Raw genomic sequence first — 23,354 nt, 5'->3', positions numbered from 1 at the left:
GGCGCTGGGATGGCCTGTGAGACACCAATCTGCCTTTTCCAGGGGCTCCAGGGAAGCAGCAATAAATTGGGAAGTGCCTTTCCCCAGCTTCCAGCTCCCATCCCAGGTGCACTGTCTCCTGGCCGGGTTCCCCGGCTGCTGGGAGCAGGTGGGCTGGGATCAAGGCCTTGGGGTGCGGGGTCTGGCGTCTCTCTGGAGATTCAGCTCTTTCAGATGTTTGCCCCCGAGTCAGGAACAGAGGGTTGCGTCTCTGCTTCGTACACAGGAGAATCCTAGGGCTACAATAGCAGTGGAGGGCTCAGCGTGATTGAGGGGGGCTCACAGAGCTGTGGATGGGGAGATCAGGGCTGGTATAGCAGGGGGCTGCGGGTCAGGATTGAGGGGCGCTGGCAGAACTGCCCACATGGGGCCCAGGCGTGGAATGGCAGAGTTGTGGGTGGGGAGCCCAGGGCTGGGATAGCTGTGGGCTGCGGGTCGGGATTGAAGGGTGCTGGCAGGGCTATGTGGGGAGCCCAGGGCTGGGGTAGCTGGGGGCTGTGGGTCGGGATTGAGGGATGCTGGCAGGGAGCCCAAACGTGGAATGGCAGAGCTGTGTGGGGAAGCTTGTCCCACCCCTGCCTGGGCCATGCCTGGCTTAGTCCAGGGTTGTCCCAAGCCCAGTCCAACCGTGTCACGGGCTGGTCAGCCGCCCCTGAGTTGTGGGGACTCTGCCCTGGAGAAGGGCATGGAGGGTCGGTCCCTGCGCTGGCCACCTGGCAGGGCCTGGGTCATAGACCCCCGAAGTTAAAGGGAGCTTTGTGCCAACTCAGACCCTGCCTGGTGCTGAGCCAGCCATGGCTGATGTCAGTGGGAGTGGAGGGCGCTGGGCCACAGTATTACCCTGGGATCCTCGCGATGGCCCTGGGCGCCCCCACAGCCAGCCTTGGACCGGCGAGTCCAGGGGAGAAAGCAGCCGGATAAGGGGTGATGGGAAAGCAGCAAGCTGGGGTTCACCCCCACCCCAAGTTTACCTGGGAGGGCACTGTGAGCAGAGGGGCCTTCACAACCCACACACAGAATAGGCCGTGACGGGGGCACCATCTGCTGCCAGCCCCCGCTCCCTGCAGAGCTCAGCCTTCCCGGGAGTGGAGAGGAAGGGAATGAAACAAACAGGAGATAAAGGGTTGGGGGCTGGAGAGGGAGTGGGAGGGGCCCCCTCCATTTTGTTGGGGTCAGGAATGTGACGGGAGATAATCCATGGGTTTGCATAAAGCTTCCGTTCAGTGCCGGATCTCCAGCCAGATAAGGAGCCTTCCAGCACTGTGGGCTCTCTGTGAACCGATCCCATCGCCTGATGCCGGCGGTTTTCGCGCTTTCCTCCCACCCCGGCTGGATACGTCCCGGCATTAGCGGGGCCTGGGCTCTGGCGTTGCAGGGGAAGATAGAGGGGAACCCAGCTGTGCCAGCAGCCCCTACCTGGCCTTTTCAAACCATGATCTGCTCCCTGCACTTCGCTGTTTGCCAGCGGGCCGTGATGGAGTTGGGGTCAGGGCCAACCTGGCCAGCTCGGTCTCTGGTGGACACAGCTCCACTCCAGAGTGCAGGGAAATCCGCTTGGTAAGCCTGGCCCCTTGGGGGATGGCAGCTTCCTCCTGAAATGCACAGCCTGGTGCTGCAAGGGGCAGGCTGGAATCAGCTGGCGAGGCCCTGGATTCCAGGGGGGTGCGAGCGGTGCAGCCATGTGCGTGCGTCTGAGTGACCCCGTCTCACCCTGTGCCCCCTTCGCTCAAGCTGTAGGGCCCAGGTGCAGCCCCCCGTCCCCAGGGTGCCAGTCTCGGGGGGCAGCCCTGTGTTGCCACAGGAGCACTAGGCTTGGCCCAGGATGGCGGGTGGGGGAGACGTTCTGCCCCCTCCCCATTGAGCCCGCTTCTCTTAGAAGCACAGATCACCCCGGTGTGTAGCCATTGAGGAGGGGATCAGGGGGCAAAGGTGGATCTCAGAGGGCCTGTACTGTCCCCCCTTTCCCAAGCCAACAACCAAAGGGAAAGGGTTGTTCATACAGACTCCGCTCCCTCTCCTCAGCCCGTCGAGTGCTCTCCAGCCCCTCCCCGGTACTGCAGAGGTCACCCCAGAACTGCAGGCCGTGTACCCCCTTTCCTCAAGGCCAGGCTTGACTGTGGCGTAGGCCCAGTGGGTCACCATGGTGACCGCATCCTTGCTGCCGTCCAGTCCCCTCTGCCTCCAGCTGGTACATGAGGGGAGCAAGCGGCAGCTCCCAGGTGGGCTTCCTGCGGTGGGGTGGGCCAGACCCCCCAGGGGAGCTTTCCTCAGCCAAGGACCAAACCGCCCCATGCTGACATTAGGCAGGACTCTGCTCCCTTCCACTCCTCCTCATTCTTTCTTCATCAGCTGCTCAAAGGGATATGCATAGTGCCCCCTTTCCATTCCTGGGCACGCTGAGAGAAGCTTTAGGGCAGGACCCTGCGGTGCTCCCCCCAGCAGTGCACCCTCATTCATCCTGGCCCCCACCCCTCCCCCCCGGCTGAGTCTGCTTGCCCCAGTGCCTTGGTAGCCAGCTGCACAGCGAGACCCAGTGGAGAGTGCCCGGGCGCCAAAGCACGTGTGCGGAGTGTAGTTGCACAAGCATTCCCCGGGGCATGTCCCGTGCCAGCCGGCCTGGCTTGCCGGTGCCACCCGCTCGAGCCCCCGACCCTTTGGCATTGACAGATGTCTTTCCTCCTCTCCTGGGCAGCTCGGTGCCTGCTTCCCCCTCCCCCATGTTCTTGTTTGTCAGCCACACTCCATCCGTCTTCCTCTCATGCCTTACTTGTGTTTTCCCCTCCCTCCCCCCAGCCCATCCGCCACCCCCATCCTCCTGGGAAAACAAGACTTGCTAAGGGTTTGCACCCCCTCCCCAGTGCAGACACTAGCTCTATGCTGGCTGAATGGAGGCATTGTGTCTGCAGGAGTGTGTATGTGTGTGTGTTGGGGGTGGGGGGTATAGGGACCCCGCCTGTTGATGTTCTCCCTCATTAAGTCAGACAGCCCTTTGGGACTGTGACCCATGCGGGCTGACGCCTCCCTTTGTCCCAGGCAGGCCCTGCTCTTCCTGCTGTCTCTGGCGGTGAGTCAGACGTGCTTAATTGACAGGCCCCGCAGTGGGTGTCCTTGGCCTTTTGGGGGTCCTCTGCCAGCTGCGGCGGAGCGAGTCCTGACCACGAGGCCCAGACGCGGCTCACAGAAATCTAGCACCCAGAGCGCGGCTGCCCCTTCATTTGAGCCCAGTGGTGCAGCCTGCAGAGACTCGAGGCCACAGCGTGCAGGGCAGGATGGCTGCCCACTGGTGCAGCTCCGCTGGTATCACAGGGGAGCATGGCACGGCACGCCCTGGGCTGCCCCTTTGTTTGGTGCCAGGTGGAGCATTGCATGCTGGGACCCATAGTGTCTATGGGCCACCCCTCTGTAGGAACAATGGCAACTGGGTTCACTAGCACCTTGCCTGGGAGCCCAGGAGGCCTTCAGATGCGCAGAGCTTGGGTGACAGGGACGTAACCGTTCCACACTCCTCTCCCCCCCACCCCCCCAACCAGCTCACAGCAGTTACCTGGGGCTCTGGGACCTGAGGAAGGCTACAGTGTTATGGGGGCTACCCCAAAGGTTGGGTAGGACAGGCCCCAGCTGCTGTGGGACCATGAACCCTCAAGGAGCCTCAGTTCCTGGAGGCCCTCCATGGAAGCTCAACGGGGGGTCGTTTCTGGCATTGCGTGGCAAGTGTGAGGCCTGTCTGCGTGCTTTGTGCCCGTCACTGTCTGTCTGATTCTGCCCCCATGCCTGTAGGAGCTGAGCGCCTGCGGAGTGCCCTGGGGGCAGGGAGGGAGGGACTGGCCAGTCGGTGCCACTGGCAGGGCTGCACATCCTGGCAGTGGCTCCCAACCCGACTGGCTTCCTCGCCCTCAGGGCAGGCCAGCGAGCACCTTGCTCCCCTGGCCACTTGCCACGTGCCTGTGAGCTGCCCCTGTGATCTCTCCCTGGTCGGATGGAGGCGCTTCCTGCCAAAGATGGGGGGCGGGGATGGAAAATGGAATTTGCCCTTTGTGCAGAGAGATTCTCTGAGCTCCGGGAGCAGTGCTGGAGCCTACTGGCCTCTGTGAAAGGGAGCCCAGTGAGCAGGAAACAAAGGAGTTTATCTCGGGGAATAAACACAGATATTCTTAGCCTCTCCTCCTGCTGCCAGAGTCCCACCCCCCCTCCATGAAAGCTTTACCCCCACCTTCCGTCTAGGGGATACAAAGAGGAGTCCATACCCTGTGCAGCTCACAGGGGTCTGAGTGAGTCAGACCCTGCATTCTGCATCTATCTATCTATCTATCTATCTATCTATCTATCTATCTATCTATCTATCTCCTATGGTGGAATCTCCCTCCTTTGAAGTTTTTAAGGTCAGGCTTGACAAAGCCCTGGCTGGGATGATATCACCTTGAGATAGGGCCTTGTCTACACAGTTCTTGTGGCACTTCAACTCCGGTCTAGGTCTAGTTACAGCGGGACCACCCCCTTGTGTGCAGGCCATAATGGTAGAAAGGTGCCGTAGACTGGTATAGCTGGAGGGATGGGGAAAAGGCACACCCGTGTAAGGCATCTCTGTGCTGGTACAACTGTGTGCACACTGGGGGTTGTACTGGTGTAACCACACTGGTAAAAAGTTGCCCCTCTAACTGGCAGGGTTAAAGCGGGATAAAATCAGCATGTGGACGAGGACTGTGTTACCTCCCAAAACCGAGTGAAAATTAATTTGAGGGTCCGTATCTGCCCCTGATTCCCCCTGGCCAATTTCTGTGTTTGTCAGCCACATTCTCCTGCATTTACACACGGTTTTCTCATCCCTGTTGCTGCGGAAACCTCCCCCCCCCCCCAGCGTTGGTGGGAGCCATAGGCTTGTTCTCTGTAGCACGGTTATGATTGGTTGGCATTACGGTCAAGACCCCAAGCAGACAGTGGGGGCCCGTTATGATAGGTGCTGTACAAACTGCCCCGCCCCAAAGAGCTGACAGCCTAAGCGCTGTCCTCTTGTTGCATGTATCTGGATCCGTTCCTACGCTGGGGGCTGCTCTCTGGAGAGCGGGAGTCCTCACGTCAGTCAGCGGCTGCTCATTCAGGTGGGGGCCCTGAGCAGTCCCCCCTCCCGGGGTTGGCTGCAAGCCTGGAGGGGGGAAGTTTGAAGTGCCAGGTTGGGGGAGGAATGTACTGATCTTGGATTGGAAACGTGCGTGTGTCTGTTGGCCTGTCCCATTAATAATACCGGAGGAGAGGCTGGGCAGGCACGGAGGGGAAATCTCCCCCATCTGCCTTCGGTGAGCTGGGACTGATGGGAGCAGGAGTTGAGGCTGCAGAGCTGCCCCGATCTCTGCCGCAAAGGGGAGATCTGCGTCTGGACGGAGGAGGTTAACACCGAAAGCTAAACCTACCCCAGGCCTCGGAAAGTCCAGCCCTGTCCCCACACCCCGGCTGGTCTCCACGCTTACATCGTGGCTCTCAGTTACTTTTAGAAAGGAAGCCCCCAATCCTGCCCCTCCTGGAAACATCCACCCCATCAGCGTGCCTTGGGGGGCCAGCGTTGGAGGCTGTGCATACCCACGGTAGTGCCCCACACTGCCTCCTTCCCCCTAACTGCAACGCCACCTCCCAGCATCCTGGTTGTTAGGCCGTCCGAGGAGCTATCCCCGGGCTCTGCAGACCCACTGGTCACCGTCTCCTTTTGCAGTCCTTCCCATGTTTCCTCCATCACTTTGCATCTCCTGCTTTCTCCTGGATCCCAGGGGGTCAGGCCGGGCTCCGGGGAGGCTCCACGAGAGCAGGATGCGTTGCCCACTGCACATTCAGGGCTGTGAATGGTTGTTACCCCCATGAGTGTCCGCATTGCCTAACCTGTGCCTTGCTCTCCCCTCGCAGCCTGCTCTGCTGGGTTCTTCAAGCCGGACATCTCCGGTGATGCCTGCTCCAAGTGTCCCCCGCACACGCTCTCCTCTCCTGAAGGTTCCACCGAGTGCCCATGTGAGGAAGGCTATTTCCGGGCGGTAGAGGATCCAGTGTCTTTTCCCTGCACCCGTGAGTATGAGACGTTGCTGTGGTGACAAACCTCTGCTGTTATCACCTGCGTTCCCATCCCAGCTGCCCCTGGGACAGGTCAGAGCCTGCTCCATTTTCCCGACCTGTAATAGTAACCCTCAGCTCATCTAGACCTGTACTGACCCCTGAGGATCTCAGGGCGTTTTGTGAGTATTTGTGCTTTCAGCATGGGGGGTAAGTAAGGGCTCCTCCATGTTTTATAAGTGGAGAAACTGAGGCACAGAGCAGTCAAGTGACTTGCCCATTGTCACACAGTGAGCCAATGGCAGAGCTGGGACTAGAACCCAGGAGTCCTGCCTCCCAGTCCCCAGCTCTGAGAACCAGACCGCCCTGCAACTCTTTCCAGTAGCCCACGTAAAGCTCCTCCCCCTCATCCTTATGAGGCTGTGAATCGTCAGGCTGGCTATGAGACAGCCCAGTCTAGACCCTTGGATCACCTCAGCCCAGTGAGCACCACCCCCTGAGAGCTGGGATGAACTCAGTCTCATTGCCTGCCATGGGAACACCCCAAATGACAGGAAGTCCTGCCCCTCATGCTCAGTGAAACATCCCGCTCCTTTGGGGGCGGCACTTCTGGTAGTGACATCATTCAAATAGCGAATATATTGGTGGGGGCAGCCACGGGGGATGGATCTGGCTGCTCTTCCCCAGGGGGGGTTGGATCTGGCTGCTCTTCCCCAGGCTGGGGATGGGGCATGTCGGTTGGGTCTCCCTCTTCCAGTTCCAGAAGTTCCAAGCTTGTCACTTCAGCTCCTCTCTGCTCTGGGAGCCATGTGCTCTCTTTACCCTGCCCCCAAAAGGAAATGCCCTTGGCACCATCACCCATGGCACTATGACCTTTCCCCTCCCCCATCCAGGTCCCCCTTCCGCCCCCCACAACGTCATGGCCATCGGCTTGGGTGCCAAGGTGCAGCTGCGCTGGTCCCCGCCCCGCGACACGGGGGGCCGTAAGGACGTCACCTACAGTGTCACTTGTGAGCAGTGCTCGCCGGAGTCGAGGGACTGTCGGCCCTGTGACAACAGCATCCGCTACTCGGACCAGCCCCAGGGGCTGACCAGGACGTCTTTGACTGTCAGCGACCTGGAGCCACATGTTAATTACACCTTCACGGTAGAGGCCAGGAACGGGGTGTCCGCGTACGGCACCAGCCACAGCTATGGCAGTGCGAGCATCAGCGTCAACCAGACAGGTAAGGGGCGGTCAGGATGTATAACTGGTGGGCTTGTATCAACATGCCTGTTACATTTGGCTGGGGAGGTGGGATTTATATACAGATGAGGGATAGCTCAGTGGTTTGTGCATTGGCCTGTTAAACCCAGGGTTGTGAGTTCAATCCTTGAGGGGGCCGTTTGGGGATCTGGGGCAAAAATTGGGGATTGGTCCTGCTTTGAGCAGGGGGTTGGACTAGATGACCTCCTGAGGTCCCTTCCAACCCTGATATTCTATGATCCTATGAGGGAGGTGCACTGGTTAACATGGGAAAGCTGTGAACGCCAGGTATGGGGTTTGGTGGGGCTCGGCAGGCATCAGAGAAGGGGTGAGATCGTAAAGGGGTAAAGGTGAGGGGTAAAGCAGCTGAAGTCACCAGTGCAGCAGAGGAGACCATCTGCTGGTGAGTATGGTAAAGCAGAAGGACTTGTGCATAGTTAGATGTTTGGACCGGCCATGCCTGTGTATGGGCAGCTCTGCCAAAGCCTCGGGGGCTGCTGAGCCCCACATCCTTCCACCCAATGATTGAGGTGATGGTTTCACGCCTCGTAGCACCCACCTGACTGTCGCCTTCTTCTCCACTGGCCAGAGCCTCCCCGGGTGACATCAGTGAATTTGGACAGCCAGACTGAAACCAGCCTGAGCATCTCCTGGACCGTCCAGCCCCGGCAGCAGAGCCGCGTCTGGAAGTATGAGGTCACCTACAGCAAGAAGGTAGCGCTGGCCATTCACTTTCCGAGCTAGTCACGCCCCTCTGGGCCTAGAGGGCAGGGAGGGAAAGGAGGGGGGCCCACAGCTTCCTCGTGGATCTGCCCATAGAGCCAGTTGGAAGGGGAGGTCCTGGCTCGGATGCACAAGCCACAGCCTGAATCAAGCTGTTGGAGTGGCCCCCAGGAATACTCAGAGGGACATCAGGTCACTGGGGGTGCCTAGTAGTGAAGCCAGATTGTCCTTACTGGCTTGGCCTCAGCCACTGATCCTTGAGCCAGGATGATGCTGTCACTGGCTCGCCCCTCTCCCATCCCGGGCTGCCAGCAGGGCCAAGTCTGCACATGCTGGGTTCTGAGGCACTGCCTGGTCCCGCGAGGCTGCTGATCTTTGTGGTGGGGGTTGTGTGTTTTGCTTTCTGAAGATGGATGAGAACAGCTACTCGGTCCTGCGCTCTGAAGGGAACTCGGTGACCCTCTCCAAGCTCACACCGGGCACCAAGTACTTGGTGCGGGTCCAGGCCCTGACACAAGAAGGCCAGGGGACCTACAGCATGGAGTATGAGTTTGAGACGCGTGCTGAGGGTGAGTATGTGAGGGAGCGGCAGATCCCACTGTTACTACCTCCATTTCCCCAGCTGGGGAAACTGAGGCACGGGGAAGAGAAGTGACTTGCCCCTGGCCACGCAGCAAGTCGATGGCAGAGTCTATGGGACTAGAACTCAGGTGTCCTGTCTCTGAGTTCCCAGCTCTGATCACTTGCCACACGTGGCTTCCAACTCCTTGTGCCCCACCTTCGAAACGTACCGACACTCAGTGCAGGACAGAGATCAGAATGAAGGGAGCCAAGAGCGACAGAGGGAGCGAGTGCTCACTCTGCCTGGACATAGCTAAATCTCAGTAGCCGAGGGACTCCTCTCCCGCCACCCTCGGAGAGGCCTGGGCAGAGCCCGGCCAGTAAGGAGCCATGCTGGGAATGTGGGGTTAGTTTCCCCGTGGCTTCCTTCACCGTCTTTCCTTCCTCCTGCAGGCTCCGAGGGCATGAACACGGCGGCCATGGTCGGCGGCTCTATCTCCGGGATCATTTTGATACTGGCCTTGGTAGCTGTCGTCCTCTACCTTCACCGAAGGTATTTGCATTTCCCCCCCCTTTGTCATTAGAGCATCCATAGCCCAGGAGTGGCTGCCTGTCCCTTCCCCATTGGACCTCCCTTCCCTCACAGAGGCTGCACCCACTGGCCTGGAGCTGCGGAGGGGGCAGTATTGGGGCAGCTAACCTGAGCCTTGCTGCCAGCCCAGGCGTTAGTTACCCCGTGATTCCCCGCTGCTGACCTGGCGTCGTCCGCTGAGACGTACCTGGGCAGGGCTGGGTCCAGCTTAGGCTGTGTAAAAGCAACCAACATGTTTGCTTAAGGGTCTGACTTTTTGCAACCCAGACATCATGGCAGGAGAGCCCGGATGTGAAACTGACCAGAGACAGAAGTGAAACAGACTAGTCTGTTCCCACTAGGCCCTCAGGTCCTTACTCACTGGTTACCCAGCCTGGGTGTCACTGGGAGCTTTGCCCAAGGAAGGGCTGAAGGCAGGACTCCCCAGGATCTGGTCCCATATTAAGAGTCAGGGCGGGCGGCTGGATCAATCTGGGGTCTCTTCAAGACAGCAAAGAAGGATGTGGGGGAGATGAGCTTGTCTGGTATGTTCTCTCATGGAGGGCTGCTGGTCATCTGATTCGGGATGCAGTGGGGAACATCTCCAGGCCTAACCCTCCTTGTTGTTGTAGGAGAAGGCGCTCACGGACCCGTCAGTCGTCCGAGGACGTTTACTTCTCCAAGTCTGGTGAGTGAGAGACTCCAGCGGCAGCTGGGTCGGATCCACGCCACGGAGTCTGCTCCCGGGGGCTGGCAGGGAGCATGTGCCCCTTAGAGACGAGTGTGGCAGATCCCAGCTCTATGCTCAGCTAGCTCCGCCAGCTGGGGCAGGGAGGGTGGAGACAGGGCCCCTGCACCCCATGGAGGCTTACCCCACAAGGTGGTGCTTACCCCACAAGGCGGTGAGCAGACCCAGGCTTACCCCACAAGGCGGTGAGCAGACCCAGCGCAGTCCGTGTCTTTCCTCATCTGCCCATGCAGGGGCTGGGCAGAATGTGGCCCTACAAGCCCCGGCCCCCTGTGAGAGGCCTGCTGGCCCCACAGCCTGCTGCTGAAGAAAGGCCCTAGTGTGAGTCCCCGGTGGTGTCCATGCGGGGTGTAGCTCGGCTGCACTGTCTGTGCTGTGGCCTCTCGAGCCACCTCGAGAGCGGGGCCCTTGGAGCCAATCCCAGTGAGTGAACAGGAACCCGCAGTGTGACCCGTAAATATCTGTGCAGGCTCAAGGGAGACTCTGCCAGCCTGACGTCGGTGGAGCCCCTGTCTGCAGCAGGGGGAGGAAACGGGTGTTGGGCTGAGGAGGCCGGGACGGCTGGGCTTCCAACGGCCATGAGTTGAACTGTACTTTCAGTAGGATGAGATCTCGCTGGGGTCCTGAGCCCCAGCCTCATGCCTGCTTCCATGTGTCCCCTCCCTCCCTCCGCCCCACAGAACAGCTGAAGCCCCTGAAGACCTACGTGGACCCTCACACCTACGAAGACCCCAACCAAGCAGTGCTGAAATTTACAACCGAGATTCACCCCTCGTGCATCACCCGGCAGAAGGTGATCGGTGCAGGTAGGTTGCTCCCTCTTTCTGCTGCAAGCGGCTGGTGCAGGTGGGGCCTGCCTTCCTCAAGCAGGCTGTGATTGGTGTAGGAGGGGTATGGCCTCCTGGTGCAGCCAGTAGTTGAAGGGGTTTTCCCATCACAGAAGAGGCAGACGGGCATTTCCTTTGCGTTGCCCAGCAGTGGACATGCCCAGGTCTGCAGTAGCCTCAGGAAGATCACCCGCTTCCTCCTTTCCTCCTGCCAGGCGAATTCGGGGAAGTTTACAAGGGGACACTGAAACACGGGAAGAAGGACGTCCCGGTGGCAATCAAGACCCTGAAGGTTGGCTACACAGAGAAGCAGCGCATCGACTTCCTGAGCGAGGCCAGTATCATGGGCCAGTTCTGTCATCACAACATCATCCGGCTGGAGGGCGTCGTCTCCAAGTGTAAGCACCCCCCGATCCTGCACGCCCCCCATGGCCCCTTCTCACCTGAGGGATCCCTGGGTGACAGCCAGTAGTTTTCCTGCCAAGAGCACTGATTTAGCTTCAAAAATGGCAAGGTTTGTGCTGGGGCGACTCATGGAAAGTCGCTGTTCTGAAAACCAGCTTCAAAAAATCCCCTCGCCCCTCACTGCAGGACTTTGAGCAGGATCATTCCTACCGAAAGGTACCCGAATCCTGGGGTTGCACCAGAACAGCTGCTTGAAGCAGAATGTGGTGGCCAGCTTGGCTACTAGCCACACTACAGTGGACCCCTCCCACAAGCATGACCCTTTTCCAGTCATGTTCCCTGCCATGTGCCCATCAGCACAGATGACGCCCACGCTCAGCGGAATCTTGATCACCTTATCTGGGCTTCTTCTCCTGGGAGGCTGATCCAGCCACCCCTCCGCCCCATGACCAGCACCCGGCTCCCCTTCCTGCTCTGTGTGCACAAACGCCCACGGGCTGTCACCAGGCGTGCTGGGACCTGGGGGAAGGAGCTCTGCCAGGACTTCTCGTGATTTACCCTTTTCTTTTCAGACAAACCTTTCATGATCATCACTGAATACATGGAGAACGGAGCCCTGGACAAGTTCCTGCGGGTAGGTGTTGTGGTTCCTCACTCATGAACAGAGAGTGGAGAAGCACAATTCAGTCCTAGCTAGGCCCACTCATTTTTAAAGGGATGCTGTCGAGAACTGAAGGCCACACCCTCGGATTTCGGTTTTGTCAGATAACAAGGAAGAGAATCATCAAAATTTACCAGTCAGGGTGAACTTCTGCCTTAGTTATTTGCTTTTTCAGTTTTTCAGGTGTAAGCATGTGGGCTGATGAGAGTCTATGAAACTCTCCCCTACAGCCTTTGCATCCCAGGCATCTCCACCCTGGGCTAGTGCATTCCAGATGGGAGGTGAAACCGACGAAACTGAGCAGCCCCCGTCCCATGTCTGGAGTTGAGCAAAATGCAAAATTAAAGGAGCTGCATCAGTGATGCAAAGTCCACTGGGTTGTCAGAATGCTCCTGATCTGAATCATGTGAGCGGGAATACAAGGCAGGGAATTGGCTCTTTAAATGTCTGCTTTTCTTACCACCACTTAATAAGAAAAAGAGCCGGACTGTCTAACCCAGTGCTCTTCAATATTTTTTGCTCAGCAACCCACAAACCACCATATCCCACAATCCTTTGCAGGTGCAGGGAAAGGACAGTCAAGCCCGTAGATTTACATGCAGTGTGCTGTAGGGGAGCCAAGCCTATAACTCCTGGGGTTCCACATGGGGTTAAAGACCCTCCCGGCCCTTCCTTTGGGTTTGGATTCGTGTCCCCCTCATTGTTCTGTGCACTGATGGGCAGCCACCCTCCACCCCAGAGGTGGCTGCATTCTGGTTGCATGGCATAGATATAGTTTGTGGCATGCTCTGGGTTCAAGGAGCCATGTAAACGCGAGATGGTGATAGGAGCACAGTGCCTGCGGGGAAAGCGATTGGCTTAACTCCCTGCCGTCCTGAGCACATCTCTTCTCGTCATGCAGGAGAAGGACGGTGAGTTCTGCATGATCCAGCTAGTGGGCATGCTGCGGGGCATTGCTGCAGGCATGAAGTACCTTGCCAGCATGAACTACGTGCACCGGGACCTGGCTGCCCGCAACATCCTTGTCAACAGCCAGCTGGTCTGCAAGGTGTCTGACTTCGGCCTATCCCGCGTCCTGGAGGATGATCCCGAGGCCACGTACACCACCAGCGTAAGTGCTGTCGACTGCACTATCCTGCTCCCCTGGGGTCATTGGGTGTCTTCTGTGGTTGGGAGACTGAGTCCCCCTGCTATTCTGGGGCATAAGGCCCCCAACATCTCTGGCTACATAGCTCTGTCAAAGCCCCTCAATCCCAGCCCGCAGCCCCTCCTGCTATTCCAGCCCTGCTCCCTGATTTAGGTCCACTGATGCCCCTGTATCCCAACCTGCAGCCCCTCCTGCTAATCCAGTCTTCAGGCCCCCCCAGCCAGCTCCCCTGATACAGCCCTTGCTTAGGCTTGCAAGAGAGTGGGAGAGAAGACAGGTAACACCAGACAGGATCCAAGAATTGGCAGCCGCAGTAAATCAGAATTCAAGTGTAAGGGTCCCTCCGACCTGGGGCAGACACAGCAGGGTTGACGATGGGACACGGGGCACAAAGTGAGGTTGGAGCCAGCACCATTGCGGCAGATCGAGGCCTGACTGTTCCTGGTGCTAGTGGGAGTTTGGAGAACGCCCCTGCTGCTCCCACTGCCCTTACAGTGCTCCCCTTGGCCAAGAGGAGTTTGTTCTGTCTCTCCCAGGGAACAAGCCCCAGCAGGTGGACACAGGGGAACGCAGATGACTCCCCCCTACCCCCCTGGGGCATGGGCTGATCCCACCCCATTCTCAGGATGGCGAAGGGCAGTAGAAGAGTCCCCAAGATCACGAAGGGAGCCCCCCTGGAAATCTGCTCCCTCAGCCACGGTGGGTGGACAAACCCCTGGGCTGGGGGCAGCTGAGCTCCTTCCGGCATGGAGGGACTGCAGCCGGGGCCTGTGCCTGCCTCTCTTTGTTGGCGAAGGACCTACACTAAGTGGGCATGTTGGCTGGGGCTGATGGGATGTCAGAGAAACTCTTTCTCCCCACACCCAGCAAGGATCACGTTTCCGCCCGCACTAGAATCCTGCAGCGCATCAGTTACAGTCGGTCCCCGTGGAGCTGCGTGGCCATGAGAGCCCGCCTGGCTCCTCGAGCCTGAGCCCAGCTTGGTCTGGGCCCTGCTGGTGCGGCCCCCCGCGTAGCCCCCTCTGGGTCCAGCAAGCTCCGGCATGCCCAGTCGTGGGCACAGGAGGAAGCCCTGTGGGTTGCACCCTCCCTCGGTATAAGCCAGGGATGGAGCAGGCAGGCAGCAGTGTCAATCCCTGGGCTGTGTGGTTCTCGCAGGGCGGCAAGATCCCCATCCGCTGGACGGCCCCAGAAGCCATCTCCTACCGGAAGTTCACCTCGGCCAGCGACGTGTGGAGCTACGGCATCGTCATGTGGGAGGTGATGTCCTACGGCGAGCGGCCCTACTGGGAGCTCTCCAACCATGAGGTGAGCACAGCTGGTGGGGGACGGGGGCAGAGCCGGCCTGTCTGTCTGAACGGCCCTATGGGGATGGACAGCTAGGCTCCTGCTGGGAATGGCCGCTGCATGTCCGTAGAGTGGGGATCCGGCCCCACGCACCAGCTATTCGCTGTGCCCACTGCCCTGGCACTGACAACACAACGGTCGGCATCTGGGGGGAGGATAAAAGTGTCTGTCTGTCCATGTCTCTCCACCCATCCATCACCTGTCTTGAAGGGCTTGGATATCCGAGAGGCCTGGATGGAGGCACGGGGAGGGGCTAAGGACCAGACTCCAGCCTGGCTTGTTTGTCCAATGCTGCCCCGTCTGATGGTCCTTTGTGGCCCATGTGAAATGCACTGGGGGGTCCAGACTTCCGGGGACAGATGCCCACAGGACAAAGCCCACCGCTGTGGCCGGCAATAGCAGCTGCAGGGCCAGGGAGCGAATGGGCCATGAAGACGGAGCTCCTCCTTTGGGCTGAGCAGGGGACACATCACAAGGCACCGCGGGGGAAGCCTGCACGGCTGTTAGCCTGGCAGCACCATGGTGCTGCTTCCTTGGGCATCTGGAATGGGTGTGGTTAACATGGCAAGGGGCTTTCCTGAGCCCCCATGACGGGCAGCATGAGGCCCCGCCTTACTCAGCCTGGTGTATGCTCCAGGCACAACTTGGGTTGCTCGGTGGGTGATGAACAAGGCGCTCTGACCACCTGTGGGGCTCTCTGGGATGGTCTGAGCCATGTGTCCATTCTTAAAGCAAGAGACAAGGAGACGCTCCCTGTCCAGCCAGGGATTTATGGGAGAGCTCCCCGCCTGCCTGCCCCACATGCCTCCGGGCAGCTCTCCGCAGCACCAGGCTGGGAGGCCACCCCTTGACTGCAACGAATGGCACAGAGCTAGCTGCGTTCGCCTTGCCAGAACGTGAGAGGTGAGTGCCTCTGATCTGCAGGCCACGTCTCTCACCCTCCGTGCGCCTTCCCTTGGCAGGTCATGAAAGCCATCAACGAAGGCTTCCGGCTGCCAGCCCCCATGGAGTGCCCTTCCGCCATCTACCAGCTGATGATGCAGTGCTGGCAGCAGGAGAGGAGCCGCCGGCCCAAGTTCAACGACATCGTCAGCATCCTTGACAAGCTCATCCGGGCCCCCGAGTCGCTCAAGACCATGGCAGACTTCGACCCTCGGTAGGCAGCTGGCCACCAGCCCTCTCCACATGCCCCCTGTCCAGAGCTCACCCACCGGGCCCTGGGCCCTGCTCAGCCAGAGCTTGCTCTGGGTGGAGGGTGGGGTTCGCAAACCCAGGGCAGCAGGAGGCAGCTGGTCCGAGCCGCCTCTGCTTCCTGAGGACAAGACACTGAGCCATGTACAGCTGGCACCATCGAATAAGGGCCTGGCAGCAGGGGCTCAGGCCGGGCTGGTCCCAGAGGAGGCAGGGCAGCCGACCAGGCAACGCGGGCGATAGGGGAGGGTGTTTCTGCAGGGTCCTGGCCTGCAGAGGGTGGGAACCGCAACAGGAGCTGTGAAAGCAAGCGAGGGCTGGGTGCAGCGCGCCAGTGTCCCTGAGCGCTTTGTGGCACTGGCAGGAGGCTGCTGCAGGGAGGTGAAGACCTGTGCGCCTCGGGGTCGGGGAATTCCAGGTGGTGCTAATGGGACGGGCTGCCAACTGGCTGATGCCCAGGGGCAGGGCTCGGACCAAGTGTAGGGGACGCAGGGCCAAACCCAGGCCTCGAGCCAACAGGGCCATGCCAAGGCTGAACCAGTGCAGGCCATGGGGCAGCAGATGTGGGACGCCTGGAGCACAGACTGGCAGGGGTGGGAACCCTCTCACTGCAGCGTGCAGGCAGCCAGGGCTCTCCCACGGCTTCTGTCCCCCATCGCGTCCCCCAGGATCCCCTTGAAGCCAAGCTCCTGTGAAAGCTGTGAAGCAGCTGGGCCCAGCGAGCCCCCACCAGACTAACAACGAGCAGTAGTTAAAAAGCATTTAGCACTGACTCAGCCCTTTACAGACATGCTGCAATTAAGCCTCCCAGCCACCCTGCCCCATGGAGCGGGGATTTGTTACCCCCACCTTCCTCTGACAGATGGGGAAACTGAGGCACGGCTCAAGCTCTTTATCCATGGTCACCCAGCAAGCTGATGGCAGTGCTGGGTTGGAACGTCAGGGATCCTGGCTCCCGGCCCTGTGCTCAGTCCATCAGCGCATGCCATCCGCTCTCCAGCCCTGACACGTCTGTAGCTCAGCACCTCCTCCCATGGGGTTTGACGCCTTTGAGATGAAAGGGAGGCATGGCGGGGGCGTGGAAGCATGCCCCTACCTTGAGGATGGGAGGTGTGAATCTCCCTGCAGTTCAGGGGATGGGGGATGGGGGTGCTTTACCCATGTGGCTCATGGAGGAAGGAGGAGTGACCTGTTGGGTACCTGCCCCCATGTCTTGCTCCCCTTGGTCTAACTGCCCTGGGTGTTGGGCAGAGGAATCCATCTCTGCCCAGGGGAGATGGGACGCTAACGTCTGGGGCTTTGTGTCCTTGCAGGGTGTCCATCCGCCTGCCCAGCACCAGCGGCTCGGAGGGCCTTCCCTTCAGGACAGTCTCTGAGTGGCTGGACTCCATCAAAATGAACCAGTACACGGAGAACTTCCTGTCGTGCGGCTACAATGCCATCGAGAAAGTGGTGCAGATGAGCAACGAGTGAGTCACACTCCCCCCTCTGCTGCCTTTGTCTCACGTCTCTCTGAGGGCTTCCAGGGCAGGGCCCCGTGCGGATCTGATTGCTCACCACAGGCCCAGTCCTTCACTGCGGGCAGGCTCTGGCTCCGCAGGCAGATGCGTGCACCAGCTTCCCACACTGGCTGCTTCGTGTCTTGCCAGGGCGAGTGGGTCCTGGGCATTCCAGCACTGGCCAGGTTAGACGGGCTGCAGCAGGCACCGACCGCGAGCCGGATTGTCTCTGCCTGTGGCACTCGGAAAGGAGCCAGATCACCTGGCTCTTAAAGCCCCGTCAGTTTGATCCTTGCCAGCCACTGGGACTGAGCCCTGGGTGTGGGGGAGAGAGCTCTGATCCAGGGGCAACATTGGGCCTGGCACCAGAGTCCCCCTTGTGCTGGTACGTAGGGCTATCAGGCTGATGCCCGCTGAGCTGCTCTTCTTCTCTCCAGGGCCGAGCTGTCCCTGTTCCCCTGGTGAAACCTCTGGTTCCCTGCCAGTGTCGTTCTCCTGCTCTTGTCACCGTCTGGCGTTACCTCCCCCACCCGTACCTGTTTTCTGCCCAAGGAGGGCAGGATCCCATCAGCTGTCCCTGAGAGAGAGTGGGGGAAACCTGCTAGCTCCCCACCCCCCAGAGTTTCACCTTTCTCCAGCACTCCCAGCTCCAGCTGGCCCCAGAAGCGGGGGGCCGGGCCCGGAAGGCTGAGCCCAGAGCTGCTGCGTGCACTGCACTTTGCTAACCGCTGCCCCCTCCCCTCTCTGCATTGCCCCCGTCCCCGGCTGGGCCAGGGGCCGACGCAGGGAGATGGAGCCTCCCTTCGGGCTCTCTCTTTCCTTAGAGCTGGTGGTCTGGGCTCAGTTTTGCCCCTCTGCCTTCCCTGCTCCCAACCCCCGCAGTGGTTCCTGGCAGAGCCACGGGAAGCCGCGTCCTTCTCCGTGCTGGGACCCTGCTCAGAGTCACCCAGGAGGGAGAAGCGCTGTCATCTCCCCCCTGCTCTCCCCCAGGCACTCTTGGAAGGAGGGGAGGGACCCTCTTTTCCTTCCCTCCCCCCTCCAAATCCTCATCCCCCAGGAAATAACAACACCCCAAGCCCTGTAGATTAAATATAGCCTGTGTGAACAGCAGGGCTGGCTGGCTGCTGGACCAGGCTGGGAATGTTTTCTGTATGCCCCAGGGACAGAGATGGGGGAGAGCATCCGGGGATAGCTGCAGAACATCACGTTCCCTAAACAAAGCTGGCTCAGCTTGGCCCAAGGGGATTCTCTGCCGCCCAGCCTGGGGAGCCTCTGCCTGCAGTGCGTCTGCTCTAAATGCAGGGGAGGCAGTGTGGCCTAGTGGCTAGGGCACTAGATTAGCACTCAGAAGACCTGGGCTCTATTCCCAGTTCTGCCACCAGCCTGCTGGGCAAGTCACCCCCCTCTCCCACCCCCATGACTCAGTTTCCCTTTCTACCCTAAGCTGTTCAGGGCAAGGGCTGAGTCTGGGGCTGGATTTCTGTTGGGGCCTCTTGGTGTTCCTGGGCTGCCAGCAAGGCTGGGGGAGTTTACCCATCTTCTGGAGCTGGCTGTTTCCAAGGCTGGAAGGCAGACTAGCTGGACTGCTGGCCTGTTCCTCTATGTTTGTAGGGAGGCAGCATTGTCTAGTGGCTAGAGCATAGCACTGGGCAGGGGGCGTGTTGGATCTGGTTCCTGGCTCCGCCATGCCTGTGACCTTTGGCAAAACCACGCCCACCTACCTGAGTTCCCCAATGATGACAAAGCTCCCTTTGTGAAGGGCCTGGAGACATGCTGCAGAGCCCAACGAGACTAATTGCCCTTGTTAATTACCTGTGGAGGTGTGTGGAGCTGCTTGTTTTCCCCGCTGGCCTTGCCCTAGCCCACAAGGTGGCTCAGCGATGTCTCAAGAGGTGCTGCCGATCTGAGCACGCACCCTGTAATTAACTGGCTTTACAGGGAAACAAGGGAGAGGCTCATTAACAGGCAGGCTGGTCTGCCCTCCCCTTATTGTTCAAGCGCTGGGGCTGCCAAAAGGAAGCAGTGTCAGGATAGGGCATGAGAAAGAGTCTCCCAGCTCCAGCTGGGAACACAGGGCCTCCCCCAGAGCCCACTGGAGCCTGGGAGTCTTTCCTTTGGCTTCACTAGCTTTGGATTGGGCCATCGGCAGTTGTCCGCAGGGAAGGATCAGGCTGGGTCGTGGGGGAAGGAGAAGACGAGAGAGGAACGGGGATGAAGATAGGGCAGGGGGAGATCGTGAGGAGGCAGGAGAGGACACCAGTCCTCAGTGGTGGTCACAAGAGGTGCAGGTGGCTCCTTGGTCCTGAAGCCAGTTCAACACCATCAGCTGCGTAGTTGAGGGCAGCCTCAAGGCTGCTCTCAGCTCTGCCAGCTGGCTGTGACCCTGGGGGGCTAATGACTAGACAGGGATGGCAGGGGCACAGGCGCACTCCAACCATGCCCCCTTTCCCTGGCCATGCCCCACACGCTCGGGCTGCTAGGCCAACTTTCATGGCCGCTTGGTAAATGTGAGATGAGTCCTTCTCCCCTTGGGGATAGCAGGTCAAACCAGCTTGGACCGGAAGGCCGTCCCTTGCCCACTCCTGGCATTCATGCATCATGGTAGCAGCTGGGCCCGGCTGACATTCCCCTTTGCCTTTTTGTTTCCCAGCGACATTAAGAAAATTGGGGTGCGCTTGCCGGGTCACCAGAAACGCATCGCCTACAGCCTGCTGGGGCTGAAGGAGCAAGTGAGCACAGTTGGCATCCCTATCTGAGCAGAAGCCAGCCCCAGCCCAGGCCGCTTCGCCACCTGTGTGGAGAAGGAATCGCTACGGGAGAGAAAGCGACACTCAGCAGCTGGGCAAACTGGGAAATACTTGAAGTGGAGAATTGAAGTGCGCTTGGCATCGTTCCCCAGCCAAGAGCCTCTGAGGACACTGACTGCCTGGATGGCAGTGCCCAGAGCAGAGTCAGCCAGTCTCTCATGCCATTAGTATTGGGTGATCTCTAGCGTGCCTAGACACTGCAACCGCTGCTTTGCAATGTTAGCCGGCTCCAGGGGGAGGCGCTAGGCCCAGCCTGTTCTGAAGGAATGCCCTCCTTGGGTTTGGCCAGGGCACCAGCTGCCATCCTTGGAAGGCGCTCCAGCTGCCTTGCGGGCAGCCTCGTGGCCGGATGTCAGGCAGGTTCTGTGCTTGCTGAGGTGGCCCGTGGCGAACTCTTCCTCCACCTGCTGCTTGCACAGAGCTGGCCAAAGCAGAGCGGGGCTCATCGGGCTTGTCTTTTGTTCCCTGCTTTGCTGACCCTCTCCTGACTGGCGGGAGTGTGTGGATTTTCCAGAATGGCCTCCATTTCTAAGCAGAGGGTAGGCCGGGACTTTGCTGTGACAAAGCAACATTGATTTTTCCTTTGCTCTTTATAAGAGGATGAAGATTAAATAAAATGATAAATGATAACGTTTAAACTTCAAAACAACCAACTTTCCAGGTGCAGGGAACCTGCATCTTGGCCAGGCTGAACCAAAGCCTGGCTTAATCTATTTCCTTGCTCATTTCCTTTCACCGGGCACCGATACGCTGCTCCCGTGTGTTTGCTTTTTAAGCAACTGGCTGTATCAAGGACCTTTTGCTCAGTAGTTTTATTCTCCTGTCTGCACCACAAGAGAAGGGCAGATGCCGGTGCCTTAAATTTGACATTGCTCTGGTAGCAAGTGAAGCAGCTTTGCAGATGACAGTTGATAGCTGTGCCCAAGGTCTTGTAACCATTTTCCTTCTCTCTATTTATTCTTCCACTCCGCTCCCCACCCTGTGCTCCTTTGTGTTTTGCTAGATGCCCTATGCTAGTCTGTCAGTGTTAACTTTTTTAATGTAATTTATTATATTTTTTTATATTTATTGATGGAAATCAGAGGGGTTTTGCCCTTTCTCAAAATTGCTGTTCAGATTAAAACAGGCCAATGGAACTGAGTTTACTCATGGGTTCCAGGAAAATTTGTTCTGCGATTTTAATAAAATGTGCAGGGTTTTTTTAAAATACTTTCCGTTGAGTGTGCAGTCTTGTGTGGTGCAGGGAACACACAGGGTTACTTTATTGCTTGCACCACATTTGGAGAATCGACACAGTAATACAGACTGACCCGTTGCTTGGGTCATCAGCTGGGATTGACCCCACAGCCCCTAGATTCAATGCAGAGACCTTCACTGCGTCAGCTAATTTATTAAAGCATGTGATGTTCCCTTCAATGGGACTGAAATACTTGCTGATGTTAAGCATGTGGGTTAAGGGAGTTTTTAAAAGGCATAAACAGTCGCTATGTAACCAGCTCCCACTTTGAGATGGATTTCTGGTCCAGATGCAGGGACTAGGTAGGGCGCAGGGGAATTCTGGGGGGGCGCTGGAAGACAAACCACGCTCGAGGGGAGCTAACCTGCGTCTACATTACAGAGCGATCCCGTTAGCAGCTGATGAGTTGTGCTCACTCCGATTTTGCCCTATACTCCCGCTCTGGCCGGCCACCTCAAATTCACAGCAGCATCGCACTTGAGTGCCAACTCAGGTGATGCTGCCATGCAGACAAGCTGACCTGCCCGGAGTGCGTTGGGCATTGGAACCCAAGCCGGAAGCAGTCGCCAGGGGCTGCCCACTCTGGAAAGAGGGGCAGGGGGCACACACTGTAGGCTTTGGGCTTGTCGACACCCAAAAACTGTCTCCCTTGGATTGAACCTGGCTCGTTAAAGCAGTACAACCCCACTGGTGTGGATGCAGTGGCACTGATAACCAGTACAGCTAGCCCCAGATGGGGAGGAGAATAAGCTATACTGGTATAAAGCGTTTGCATGCTGTTTTAACTGCATCCACACAAGGAGTTGTACTGGTAGAACTATCAGTAAAAATCAGCCCACCCCCTGCCCACGTGGTTCTGCTAGGATAAAATCTCTGCATTGTCCCCATGGGGTGATTCACTGTACGGGGTGTGATTTCTAAAGCACAGAGAGGGGTTGCACATTAATTGGTCCGTGGAGCCCCTGCTGGTGTGCACTAAAGGTTCCCTGATGTGCTTTAATGCAGCGCTGTTTCACACTGCACTACGTTACAGCTTGTCAGCAGGGTCTACACCGCCCAGCTCATGCCCAGCGCATCACTGTGCTTTGGAAACCACGCCTGCGGAGCGCATTACCCCACCATGTAAACAAACCCATTGCCGATGTGTGACCTCCCTCCTGGCTGCAGAAGCTTGTCCCGAGCTGCTGAGCTCCCCAGCAGGTCAAATCATCGTGCCAGCAGGTGCCAGGTTCAGTGTTTGCTGCCAGCTTAGCCAGGGGTTGTTGCATGTGTATCGGGGGCTCCGAGGGCTTCACTCAGCCCAGCTGGGTGGTCAGACACCTCCGAGGTGCGACTCTCATTGGAGATTCACTCTTCAGACCAAATGAGAAAAGGCCAATATAGTTTGGGTTCTGGACAGAGGCCCGGTGGCACAGAGAATCCATTGTGCCCCCCCTCTGCATGGCTCGGGTGAGGCCCCCCGTGCAGCTCTGTACCCACAGTGGAGTTGCACCAGTGCCAGACTTTGCACCAGCACATAATCTCCCCTTGCGTGTCCAGCGCCGTGCAGAGAGGTGTCTGTGGGTTGCTTGCTGTGTGGGACGTGTCCGTGCTCGTAGTAACAAGTTGGCGCTGCCAGCTGCCCGAGCCAGTTCTTAGGCAAAGGAGATTTATTTGCATGGCCGAGCCCAGCTTAGTCAGCAGCGTCCTCCTAAGATTGCAAAACTGCCTTGGAAGGATTGCGTTAGAGCCACGGCTTACAAATCGCTCCAGCCCAGCTCTGAAGCTGAATGCTCCTAAAGGAATAAGCCAGGCTTTGCACATGAGGACCTAGCTGAAGGCCTGTTCCCATAAGGACGACTCCCAAATGACAGGAACAAGATAAAACTGGAAAGGCAAAGGGCAGTGCTGGGGTCAGCACATGGGAAAGAGTTTCCTCCGCACAGAGGCATATGCAGCCTCCCAGAGAGACTGTTTCTTCGCAGAGTTCTGGCAACGATTTGTGGCAAAGACTGACTAAGATGGCAGTAGTTTAATGGGGTCCGTTTAATGGCAAATTAAACAGCACAAAGGGACCAATCAATTAACCCGTAAGCTTCCAGGGCCACTCAACAGGAAGCAGTGTTTGCCTCTGGACTAAGGGACTGGCAGTTGAGACTGTGGGGTCCTAGTCCCAGTTCAGGCCCCGATCCACAAAGGTATTTGAGTCCATAGGAGTTAAGCACTTCCTCTGAGGATCAAGCCCTCTGCCACTGACCGTGGGCAAGTCACTTAATGGCTCTGCACGTCTGCCTTCCTTTCAAAGGGGCCTACCCTGTGGTTCTCCCCTAAGTTGA

At 58.4% G+C, this 23,354-nt stretch overlaps 1 protein-coding gene across 1 annotated transcript in view; it reads left to right on the top strand.

Moving 5' to 3' along the window:
- Positions 1-21,011, top strand: part of EPHA2 (EPH receptor A2) — a 36,500-nt gene extending 15,489 nt beyond the window's left edge. The window contains exons 4-17 of the mRNA XM_048825326.2: positions 5,929-6,084; positions 6,963-7,295; positions 7,905-8,029; positions 8,448-8,607; positions 9,053-9,152; positions 9,803-9,858; positions 10,599-10,724; positions 10,961-11,143; positions 11,723-11,784; positions 12,713-12,922; positions 14,117-14,266; positions 15,268-15,461; positions 16,810-16,965; positions 19,646-21,011. Of these exons, the coding sequence (XP_048681283.1) occupies positions 5,929-6,084; positions 6,963-7,295; positions 7,905-8,029; positions 8,448-8,607; positions 9,053-9,152; positions 9,803-9,858; positions 10,599-10,724; positions 10,961-11,143; positions 11,723-11,784; positions 12,713-12,922; positions 14,117-14,266; positions 15,268-15,461; positions 16,810-16,965; positions 19,646-19,751 (2,117 nt within the window). The 3' untranslated portion in view covers positions 19,752-21,011. The remainder of the gene's footprint in view (positions 1-5,928; positions 6,085-6,962; positions 7,296-7,904; positions 8,030-8,447; positions 8,608-9,052; positions 9,153-9,802; positions 9,859-10,598; positions 10,725-10,960; positions 11,144-11,722; positions 11,785-12,712; positions 12,923-14,116; positions 14,267-15,267; positions 15,462-16,809; positions 16,966-19,645) is intronic.
- The last annotated feature ends 2,343 nt before the right edge of the window (positions 21,012-23,354 follow it).

The sequence above is a fragment of the Caretta caretta genome, chromosome 18, assembly GCF_965140235.1.
Source record: "Caretta caretta isolate rCarCar2 chromosome 18, rCarCar1.hap1, whole genome shotgun sequence".
NCBI lineage: Eukaryota > Metazoa > Chordata > Testudines > Cheloniidae > Caretta > Caretta caretta.
Note: the sequence above shows the minus strand (reverse complement) of the source record. Positions and strands in the feature narration are given on the sequence as shown.